The 12,486-nt window shown below is 38.5% G+C and overlaps 1 protein-coding gene across 1 annotated transcript; it reads right to left on the reverse strand.

Moving 5' to 3' along the window:
• Positions 1–605: 605 nt before the first annotated feature.
• LOC149819124 (bax inhibitor 1-like) lies at positions 606–4,543 on the reverse strand. Its single transcript, XM_089985171.1, has 6 exons — positions 4,383–4,543; positions 4,091–4,240; positions 3,335–3,426; positions 1,304–1,490; positions 1,018–1,173; positions 606–897 (listed from the first exon to the last, which is right to left on the reverse strand). Exons 1-6 carry the CDS (start codon positions 4,476–4,478, stop codon positions 844–846), a joined length of 735 nt encoding a protein of 244 aa, XP_089841297.1. The 5' UTR covers positions 4,479–4,543; the 3' UTR covers positions 606–843.
• Between the last annotated feature and the right edge of the window lie 7,943 nt (positions 4,544–12,486).

Raw genomic sequence — 12,486 nt, forward strand, 5'->3', positions numbered from 1 at the left:
GGCTCTGAAAAAATGAAAAAAAAAATCCATTTAAAGGGAAACCTCTTGCTCTTAATTTCAAATATGAGCCTGATGTTTTCTGAAATTCTTGAAAATTGGCTTTTCGTTTTTTCGGAAACAGACGTACAAAGGCTTCAAATGTAAGAAACATTTAATCAAGAATTTCAGTAAAGCGAGGTTCATTTTTGAGATAAAGGGCAAAAGGTAAAAAAACGACCACACGCTAATGAATCGTGTCAGTTTCAGATGCCCAAGCTACCTATTTGCCCTTTGGTATTAAGGTATTATAAGAATCCATATCAGAGTAACCAAACAGTTTTAATTTTAGGCGACCGACGTTAAATAAGCTCCATTACAATTTACAAGTTGCCAATAGAGAGAAATGGATCCCCCACCTCCTTGGCTCCTTCGTGTGAGTATCCCTCCTATTCATATGTTGAAAACGAAAGTGATTTTTTTGACCCAGTTATGAGACTAGAGGCTACCCTGTTTTGTTACTTCATAACAAACCACGGTGATCACAACCCAGAGGGTTAGATTACATCGTAAATATACCATTTCTGTGTTAAAAAAGTATGGCGGCTATTGATAAGAACCAACATAGATCCTCCTAAACTATGCAAAAACTTGCATCAAATTGACTTGGTAAGTTTTACAAGCAGTGCTCGTCCAAAGGACTAACAAGGGCCGTTGAAGATGTACAAGATTTCATTGTTCTTTGTTCTGAAACAACCATGGTTCCAAGTATCTTCAAAACAGAGCGGTTAACAACAGAAAAAGAAAAAGAAACACAAGACACACACATCCACATCGATAATCGTCAGACTAGATTTCTTTGCAGCTTCAGGATCTCCTTTTCTTTTTCTCCTTCTCCCGTCTTTCGGATGCATTCTTTGTCTGCATGACCCAAAAGAGACACCAGAAAAACAGCAATCATCAGTAATGTTATGTTATCAAGATCAAGACAACATGTCGGAAAACATTGAAGTCGCTTATTTGAACGCGAATTTGGCTTACCATGATGATGACCATGCGAACGAACACCGCGACGAAGTCAGTGAAAAGGTCCAACGAGTGCTTCACGTAGTCCATGTCGCCAAGGTGGGCCTTCTCAATGATCTTTTGTGTATCAACCACCATGTAGCCCAAGAAGACGAGCAGCCCGAAATAGAGCTATCAAGAACGAAAAAATGCATCACGTTGAGTCAATGCCCGAGCTATATAATATCTAGAGATTCAGTTAGCTTCGAGCCAGAATATGGAATTTGTAATCAGGCATCATGCTCTTGTAATGGAGACATACCTCAAACTTGAAGATGGCTGTAGAGCCGCCAAAGATTGAGGAAGCAAACTGCAACCAGAAGAGAATTGAGATACCAGATGAAAGTAGCCCCCCCAGGTAGAGGTACTCCCGCCTTCTTGCAAGGATTGCTGCTCCTGAGAAACATGCAAAGGCCAAGGAAGTCCCCACAAATGCACTCACTAGAATGCTGCAGTTAACAAAGACCAAAAAGAAAAATTAGCAGTCATGCTATTGGAAACTTCAGAAGTGCCACATATACTACACACCCCCACTGTTGCAAAGCCATGAGCAAGCAAGTGAAGGGATGAGGCCGTGACAAAGAAGGCCTCTCATGCTCTTTTCAAAGCAACGTTAGTGACTTCAAGTTCAAACTAAACAGATTCTATGGAGTTGCAAGTGCAAAATTGATCAGTTATGGGATTCTCAACAACCAAAGCTTGAAGACAACTAAAATCATATGATAAAAGTACAAACAGTAAGAAAAGCTGTCATTAGCTTCTCCTGTGAGGTAAGAAATCCTACAAGTTTAGGAGAAGACTTATACATCTAGTTATCAGGACATGATTTATGCCCGTCAACTGATATGACATGATGTAAAATCTAAACTACTTAGAGCACTAGGACTCTAGAAAAAAAAAAGAACAGTTATGTCACATGGGTGCGGGTACTTAGCGTACGACACGGCGATTTAAAAAACTACGGGTACGGGAACACGACTATATAATATATTGCTTGGAGTTTGGATCGGGTTGGATTCAATCCAGTTTATAATATATATATATATATATATATATATATATATATATATATATATATATATATATATATATATATTCTTTACTTTTCATTCTTTCTCTCACCGCCGACGGACAGAAAAACAGAGGAATGAGAAAGAAGCAGATACACCTCTCTCTCTCTCTCTCTCTCTCTCTCTCTCTCTCTCTCTCTCTCTCTCTCTCTCTCTCTCAGAAGAGGTGGAGAAAATCAAAAGAGGGGAGAGATAAGAGAGGCAAATCGAGAGAGGACAGAGCAAGACCAGGGAAAGAGAGGCGAATCGAGGGAGGCGGGGGAGAGCGAGACCACGGAGAGAGAGGAGGGTAGGGTTTCAGTCCCTTTCGAGCAGTCGAGAGAGGAGAGAGAGGGGAGGTTGAACCAATTTTTTTAACGCAAAACGGTAGAGTCGGGTTGGGTCTGTGTTTGACCTGACCTGGTGCAGTGCAGGACCCAACGCATGGCCTGGTGCAGTGCAGGACCCAACGCATGGTGTACCCGCACTGCACCCGGTACCTGCCCCCATGCCGACATGGGTACAACACTGGTTTTGCCGTGTCCGTGTTACATAGATGCACAATGAAGTAACAAAAGCAATCCACTGAAACATAAATACGAGTTAATAAATGAAAAGAAAATGGACTTTATGCAAATCAGTGCTTCTCCATTCATTCACAACAGGAGAAGGCAAGATCCCTGAAATAAAGGGAGAGGAAGAGAGATCCTTGGATTTCCAATCCAGTCAGACCAGGGATTCAAACACACCCTTGACATGAAATTTTGAAGCACAGTGACAACTGACTGAAAGAAATTGCAAGCGACTCAACAGAAGCTGGAGTAGAATAATTTACCCCAAACACATACTGAGGAAATCTTGCAAAATCTCACAAAAAAGTTACCGAAACTAACACATAAGATACTTTAAACACTGACATGGCAAATAAATTAAAATAATAACAACTCCAGCATGCAGATTCAACTGAACTGCGTTGTAAAACATGATCACTAGATAGGGGAAGAAGCATTGGATGGGAGTATCAAAGCCAAAGTAACAATTTACTGGGAATGGTCAAGGTCGAAAGCAAACAGAGCATGATATATCGTTGTAAATTCTTTTATAAGGATATTACCATTTACCAAATATATTATCAAGACCGGGTATATTGCTCATAATCTCTTTTACGAGCAGATCATTTAGCACGTGATATGCATACAAAAAGGGAACCGAACAACAACAAGAATAAGTGTTATATCTCTTACCTTGGATCAACATGAATAACCAATTCAATAAGGGGACCCAATGTGGCACCTTGACACATGGCAGCAACCATCAAAAGCCCAAACCTCTTTCTCTGCAAAACAAATTGAAATGACCAAATCACTTTGTGCGCAGATGCCAAATAACCAGAAAATAACATAGTTCATGAATAGAAAAGAATCATCATCATCGATGAAGACGAGTTTAAAGAATATCGCAATACCAAACAAGGCAAATCAAGATAGTTCGATATATCCACAAAAGCAACAAACACTTCACCCAATTTCCACGGAAAAACAAAAGAGATTCCTTGCTTCATTGACGAACAAATCATGTAGAATATGACATCAATCCCAAATTTACAATTGAAGGAAAAAAGGGAAAACCCCTTAAGCACGAATAAAAGAAAAGACAAAAAAGGGAAAATCTTGCAGTTTTTGGAACCCAAAAAATGGCACCATTTACCTCAACGATTCCCTCCAAACAAGGAACAATTACCGAAAAAATTTAATTACGAAAAGAGTAACCGGTTCAATCCTTCAATAAGCAAAACCCTAATTGAGAAAACAAAACCATCAACGAACGGTAAGAAAAAGCCACGAAAATCGTCACGGTGCTTCAATTACACCAACAATAACGCCAAATCCAACGAAAACAAAAACCCTAGAAACACGAATTCTGCACCCAAAAGATCGACGGAAAAAACGCGCAGATCGGGGACAAAAACGTAGGTGAAAGAGAAGGAACCCCAGGAATACCTCTTCGAAAGGGTAGGGAGGAGTTGACAGGAGCCAGATGATGCTTCCTATGCAGCCCAGGAACGTTAAGAGGCCTCCAACATTCCAGAGGAGGTGCAGGTAAACCCCCACAGCCGACGTCATCAACGCGCAGCATAGCGAGAAGTACACCTATCGATGAACATCCCCAAACCACACAAGAAGAAGAAGGGAACGCAAAATCAGTGGCCGGAATTCTCGCTGGAGATGAGAAAATAAAAAGGAGAGAAAGAAAGGAAAGCGAAAGAGATTCCGGCGATTCGTCGCATCTTACCCGCTTCAGATGGCCCTGCACGGCCGGAGATATCTGCCGGAGATTCTTCAGTGAGCCGGAGGATCCCGCCGGAAAGAAGGAAGCGAACGCCGACATTTTTGTTTCGTTTTTCTCTTTTTTCTTCTCACGATTTTTCTTCTTCAACTACTCGATCGATCGGATACCTGAAGCAGAGGCCACATGGATTTATTTATAGGGGCCTGTGAATGGATGTTGTTACGTTTATGCCCTTGATCTTGTTGAAAAAGAATATGTGCCCTTTTTATCAATTTTCTTTTGATGGGCTAAAAATGTGCTTGTACTATAAAGGGCATATGAGAGAAATTACTATATTACCACCTACTTCTTGGAGTGTTAACGGATCGGATATGGTCCAGCTCTTGGGCTAAAAATGTTCATGCGTGATCCGAATTTAAGTCCAAAAATGCAAGAAGTAGATCGAAGTCTGAGTTTGAAAGTGAACCTGATCCAATGAAGTAGGGTTGAATCCAGATCTATGTGGTGATACTGGGTCGGGTAAAAAATAAAAAGGATTGAATAGGCTCTTTACATAATTGGGTTCATTTTGATCACAATCCAAATTACATTCGACCCAACATACTGAATCATATCTGAACACAACTCAGAAATAATTAAATTTAGTAAATCCAAATCCGATCCTAACGCACGTTAGATCAAAAGATAACATATCATATTTGGATTGGATATCATCTATTTGCACCCTTACATGGTTCTCTTAACAATGGGGCCATTACCAAAATGGGGTTTTATTTTGGATCATGGATGAACCACGTGCAACTTGTAATGCCCCAAAATCTTAACTTGAAATTTTAAAGTTTTTTTTTTTACTTTAAACAGCTGAAAATAATATTTTTTATAAAGAGTTGAAAGACTTAGAGTGGATTACACTTATGAATCAACAACATAAATTCAGAGAACCATTTATGCATCAGTTATGAAAACTAAAATGATTTATATTTCTAAAAGTATTCTTTCATAAAATGCAGTAAAATAGATAAAACAGATAGAGTTGCAATTATATAAGCACTAATGATCAAAATGAAACAAAAACCTAAGTCTAGTCCTGGATTCTCAAAAGTCTTGGTTCTCGATGCGTCCTTTTATCCCACCAACTACTGTCTAGCATGCCAATCAATTAAAATTCTTTTAAAGCGTTAGATTCGTGAAAGCTTGGTATATATACATTAATCTCAGGTAATTACATAATATTAAAATATTTATTTTCATATAAGATGTTATTGTTCATCAAGGCATGATATAATTCTATTATAGTTTATCAAGGCATGTAATAGATTAAAAAAAATAATACGACATATTTCAAAGTTAATAACTGTGAAAAAATATACAACTTTATTCATAATATAATTGTGCATTATATATGCATATTTTTATTTCAAAATTATGTGAATAAGAATGTTTTTGTTTCTTTAGATTACAGTCTTCTCGAGTATGTGGGAGAAATGACCACCTTAAACATCAACGTTTCAGGGGCATATTATTTATGAGTTATGCTTTATATGGATGCTGAACTAAGCCAGACCCAAAATAGGTGGTCTCTGACCGGGACAAAAATCCGTTATGGTGTATACTTGATATAGAATGCATCCTGAACTAGTTGAATCTATCACCTAAGACACGTTGATGGCTTCGGTCTCCTAATCTCTAACTGATTGGGAACCATTGAGATGCCTTGCTCTCATAAAATAATATTGTCACTTGAGGCTTGTACCATCTGCCTCTTCAGATAGACTACATATATGAATGAGTTACTGGTTTTTTATTATGAAATCTTGTTCAATTCAGGATCCAATAACCCTAGTACTCCTCTAGGGTAATCATGATTCATTTGTAGGTACTTAAACTATTCAAATATTGCTTGAGCGTTTTTAGCTCATATGAGCACTTCGCCTGAAAGCAAATATAATCCCTCATAATACAATGCCCTTTTCATACCTCATGAGTTTGACTCAACCCAAACTCGTATATGAGCCAACATAAGCACATGCATGCTTATATTATATCACATGTCATACACATTACATGCTCAATGACACTATACAGGTTCTTTGAACACCTAACTCCAACATGACCCAACATACATGCAAATCATGAGTTATTTCATGTATAAAAAAAAAGACACAAAATCATGTTTCACCGGTCTTGATGGTTTGCTCCATCACTAGCAATACATACATCATGTACCACAGTTATTTAATATTTTAGCATGCGAGCATATAGTTTATAAAGCCTGCAACTTGTAAACATGTGAAAGCTTGTAAATATTTCAAAAGCTTGTAAAAACTTGTAATTTATTTTAAAAAGCTCATGAATGATTTTTCTTGCATTTTCCACATAATATATATTTTCATAATATATATATATATAATCATAATTATACATTAGCTAATTATCTAAAAACCATCGTAAGGACATTACCTCGATATTCATGTGACACGATTCTTAAGACAACAATGATGTGGTGGTCACAACTATAGGGTTCACTTAATCTGATGGCGATGGTGGTTCACAGGCAAAGGGGCTTACGGTGGTTCTAGTTCATCCATGGAGAAGAGGAAAAAAAGAAAAAAACATTCGGAAATTATGGCATTTCCTAAGATTTGAAATGAAACTTAAAGAAAAAAGGGTTTTGGATTGGATGTGGGTTCGATTGGATCTCACAACAATCCAAGTAGTTTAGGATTGTGGGGTGGATTTGGTAAGACCTATTTGGGTCTCATAAAATCCGGACCCACTTTCTTATATATATATATATATATATATATATATATATATATATCATATTCATTTGGTCCCTAAATGGACCCAAATCAATTTTTGTTAAATGGGATTTGTTTGAGACTCGAACGAATCTACACCCTTGTTTTCTTCGGCGGGATCCATTTGAATCTTTTAAATGGATCTAAACCTTATTTTGCTTAGTGAGATCCATTTGGGTCTCCAAATAGATCCAAAATACTTTTTTAGAGGGAGATCTATTTGGATGTTAGGTAGATCCGAATAATTATTTTACTATAATGGGATCCATTTGAGTCTTAAATAGATCCCAAAACTTGTTCACTTAGCAGAATCCAATTGGGTCCTCAAGTGGATCCAATATTTTATTTTCTTAGTATGATCCATTTGAGTTTTCAAATAGATCCGAAATACTTTTTATTTAGTGAGATCCATTTGGATTTTCAAATGCATCCCAAATACTTTTTTTTTATTTAGCAGGATTCATTTGGGTTTTCAAATGGATTCAAAATACCCTTTTCTTAGTGGGATTCATTTGCAAATGGATCCAAATTTCTCCTAAGTTATATGGGTCTAAACCTTAATCAAATCCAATTGGGTGACTTGACTCATTCGGATATCCAAATAGTGTTGATCAAAGTCTTGTAAACCAATATGGATTCGTTTGAGTTCAAACCCCCTCCTGGGTACAAACTCAGTAGTTCAAACTCAGATTGGGTCTTCCAACGAGATCCAATCCTGATTACATGGATTGATCAATTTGTATCTTCTCTAAGACCCAGATCCAGATGCTTTACTCAAAACCTAGTAAATTCTTTATTGAATGTTTAAATAAACTGAGTAAACCGGTGCATTCCTCAATAATCCATATTAAAATATTCACAAAAAAATCTTGGATATTACAAAACCTACACCTATTTGCATCGGTCTGGGGTGCGACACGGATCTGAGTCGAATTTAGATGATCATATGGGCTTCATTTTTAATATTTAATTTTTCTTTTTTAAATTTACAGAATCCAATATTATCGCCAACATTTCCCAGAAAAACAAAATTTTAACATATATTGCAGGATCTTTCACTGTCGAAGAAATTCCTGACCTAGTTAGGTTATTTCGAGTGCAAATTGGGGTTGGGTTTGGATTTGTTAAGAGACATCACTATCCAGTCCCAATTGGAGTTGGATCACCTTGATCTGGATCCTACCAGACTGGATATAGTTTTTTTTACTCCACGCTTCTTTACATGCTCTTATCGCGGGCTAGATCCATTTTTTCCAGATGGCATTTGTCATGTAATTTGATTGTAATTGAGGGGCTATATTGTTGGTAGTTGGAATCTTTTTTTTTTCTAATTTGTTTCCGGATGGGGACAAACACGTCCATTTCTATCTTCTTGATAGTTTCCTTTATTCAATTCAATGACGATTTATTTGATTATTTCCATTCAGACGCAACGTTCCGGAGTTCTCTAGAGAGACCCGGAAGGGTCCGATTACAGGAAAGGCACGTCCCTTCCTGGAATTTCCAGGAAGCTTCACCTCTCCATTTGACATGTTCAGTCAACGGGTTGGATCTGTTCTGGATACGATCCAATATTAAACGAAGGGATGACAATGAACCGGATTTTATCGATCCGAACAAATCGGATTATGCTTAGTTGCGTTTGGTAACAGAAAACCACGTCCGATCAATAATCGATGCGGACACCGATAGGATTTTGATGTTTTGTTACCAAATCCGATAAATATCTGAATTTGAGGGATATTAGAATTGGTTTACAAATAAAAGAGGGGATCTGGGGTGAGTCTTTCACCATCCAATCTATTTTAGCCAACATCTGATGGTCATATATGGTATTAGCCGCATCTGATCCAAATCCAAACCATTTACATCCCTAAACTGTCAGACCTTGTGCGAAGGGTTCGTTGTAGGGCTGCAAATGGGTCGGATAGGACCGATATCAGATCTGAGTCTGACATGTTTTTCAGGTATAGATCCTTTAAATATGATCCGAATGTACATTTGGATTGGATAACATTTGGATCTGGATCCTACACCTGGTCAAACCCATTTGCAGCTTTTAGATGTTCTCTGAATCTTCTTTTTCAAGTGGTTGAGGGTGAACTTCTTTAGTAATTTGTTCTCTTCCCTGTTATACAGGGAACAATGTTTGGATTGGACATTGGGTCTGGACCTGTATCATGAACCAAGGTCCATGACAGTCTTCAAGCCCACTTGCTGTGGCTGATGGCTTTCTCTTTGAGAAGGTAGTCACCAATTCTGATGTATCCAAGCACCACAACAGACAACAGACGGATCATACACAAAAGTGCTATAGCTTACTTCCCGTGCATCGGATCCATGGTCCGGATCATAGTTCCTCAAGCAGGATCCTGGGTGTTCAAGTTTGGACTCTAGAAGAAAGGGAATGTGCATGTTCCGAAGAAAATGTTGGACATAACGGATGTCCAACCCATTTGAGTGACCCGGTTTGACACCATTAGTGAGCCACATAATGAGGAGATAGTGGGTGGCCTTTTTTTCCATTATATAAAGGGGTTGGCTGCTACGAAGATGATGAGAGTTTCGCTGCAAGTCTACCCAAATTCCACATAAAGATGACGTAGTATAGGTCCTGCTCACCGTCGACCTAAGGCCCGGGCTCATCATGGGCATCGATCGGATGAGGAGAACACCGAACACCCACACGCACACTCTGTGGCATCAGCAGATACACTTTCAGGTACGCTTTCTATGTATGTTGATGCCAAAAACGCCAACAGAAATGGCACAGATTTGTAATTGATAACAATCTCAAAGCAAGGAATGTCCTTCAATTCTTTTGTGGCACGTCTACCGACTCCGAATTCGTCCTTCGAATTGCTAGGTCGAATCCAAAACCTGTTGTAATGCCGAAACCCAAACCGGTTGTTGCTATACCTCCACCGGCGGCCATCAGGCTATTCGGAAAATGGATCAGTCCTTATAAAAAGATCAAGGAACCTTTGCAGCAATAGATAGAGTGTGAGATGAGGATGGTCACCATGAATGTTGCTCTAAATCAGGTGGAGATGCTCCATGGATCGATGTGATACAAGGTAAAACAACTCTTGTTCTATTTTGTTTTGGTTGTTCTCGGGTTGCATGTACTCGCATGTGGCACGAGTCTTATTAGATCTAAATCCATATAAAGATCCATGGTCAGGTCAATGTTGTCAAAATCGGTCTGAATTGGCCCTTCTTCTATTCGATTCGACCCCTCCGCTCCAAAATTGACCAATTTTTTGGTCGAATAGTCTGAATCAACGAAAATCAGTTCGGCAAAATTCTTTTATTTTTTATTTTTTGAACAAAAATAATCTGATTAAAAAATTATTTAATTTGATTTGATTATTTGGTTTTTCGAAGAAAACGGATCCACCTAGTGAACTGATTTTAACAACATTGGGTCAGGATTTTATTTGATCCAACCAATTATGTCACCCATCTAACAGAAAAATCTTGATATGGGAATCTCAAAATGTTTTGAAAAAAGTGATTTTTCTTAGAAAAATCATGGGAAAACATTGGCATGTTTAGAAATAAAGATATACATAAATAAAAATATAAATTAGACAAAAACTATTTTTATCATGTAAAATAAAAAACATGACGTTCTAAAATAGGAGATATTTTGAAGATAGCATATTTTGACCAGGTAAGATATCTTTGATGTCTGATCCTATGTCACAAATATCATGCCCCGATCCGTTGACACGCCTAGGTGTGAGGTTTTGTTTATACGAGAGCCAGACTGGTCTGGATAGGATCCAGATCCGCATCACGATCTGGCCGAATCATAAAATTCACAAAAATATCTTCATTTTAAGGCAGTTCTCATCCTTACCCTAACTAGTTTAACAAGAATTCATATATGAAAAGAGGGAAATGGTTTTACCCCAGCTTGGTCATAGGTGGGCCTTATTGGATCAGGGCCAACTCAACATACTGTTTTAGCTGTGCATGCAGGACCTGGTTGGATAATCCAAGTTGAACCCACATGAGTCAAGCCTGGATGTGATCCAATATCCAAACCATCATGTGATGAAGTAGGGCGCGCAATGGGTTTAACTCCAGGTATAACTGAATCCAAAACCAGTCATCACATATATATGGATCGACCCAAGTTGGGAATGGATTCGGATCTTTTTGGGCATTGAATATGCAGCTAGATCCAGAAACCCTCACTGAACTTACTATTGAAATCCATTACAGGGTTGTGGAATCGACTTTGGAGAGATGGAATCCTAGCCAATGTTATAGTTTTCTTAAATTGGGCATGGACAACAACATCAACCAGTCATCAATGTCATACGAAATCGGATCCAGCTCAAGATCAGGTGTTCTTCATCAACTTATGAGAGGGGAGAGACCTCAGATTCAAGATCAGTCTGTTAATCAAGTTTTCAGCGGGCTGGGTCCGCGTGTTCAGGACCAACTCTTCTCAATGGATCCACACCGTAGTGCAAGACTCTCACATAGGAATGACTTTCAGTTAACAGTAGGATGGTAAATTGGAAATGGTTATCACCGTAGTGCACGGTTTCTTGAAGTGTATACCCTTTCCTATGAAATGACTTTTCCTCCCCCCTAAGCGTAAAGTGTATCATTGGTTTACGAGATGGAGAGCAGATCCAGTACTCGGCCCAAGTACTTTTAGCAACATAGTCGACCCAATGAGGTGGTGCCAAACATCGTGGAGCCCACCAGTTCTCAAGAAAGTAGTCATTGTTTCGTGGGGCCCAGCTTCCTCAAAAGAGTGTGGTTAACTAACGCTCCTGAGTAGGGTTGTCAATGGATCGGATTGTTGTCCATGTCTAACTGAATCTAGCATCGGTTACACAGATTTGGTAAGCCAAAACTATATCCGATTATAATCGGATGCCAATATGGTTTTGGTGTTTTGCTACTAAATTGAACAGATATCTGAATCAGATGAATATCTGAAACTGATTGCATGTAAAAAAGTGTATTTACTATGAGATTTTCATCTCTCTCTCTCTCTCTCTCTCAAGCAAGGAGTGCATTAGAAAAAACCAAGGAGTGTGTTTTAATGTTGCGCACAATTGGAAACCCTCAACTTGCCATATTTAGATACGTTCCCAAATTCTATTTTCTTTACACCGAGTGAAGGTCCAACAGGACTTCGGATACTTGTCACCCTACACCAAAAAGGTTATACTAGTAACTAATAAATATCGGGGTTTGGTCTGGATCCAATCTTAAAACATCGGTCCTTAGAGTCGTTTGAGACTCAAAGACCACCCGGTTGAGCAATTGAGAACAAG

Source organism: Nuphar pumila, chromosome 13 (assembly GCF_984573655.1).
Source record: "Nuphar pumila chromosome 13, dmNupPumi1.hap1.1, whole genome shotgun sequence".
NCBI lineage: Eukaryota > Viridiplantae > Streptophyta > Magnoliopsida > Nymphaeales > Nymphaeaceae > Nuphar > Nuphar pumila.

Excerpts from the sequence above, each read along its gene's own strand:
- LOC149819124 (XM_089985171.1), bottom strand. The coding sequence starts at position 4,478 with ATGTCGGCGTTCGCTTCCTTCTTTCCGGCGGGATCCTCCGGCTCACTG. Across the intron at positions 4,241-4,382 it reads TGCAGGGCCATCTGAAGCGG|GTGTACTTCTCGCTATGCTG; the intron begins GTAAGATGCGAC and ends GTTCATCGATAG. Across the intron at positions 1,491-3,334 it reads GTTATTCATGTTGATCCAAG|CATTCTAGTGAGTGCATTTG; the intron begins GTAAGAGATATA and ends TGTTAACTGCAG.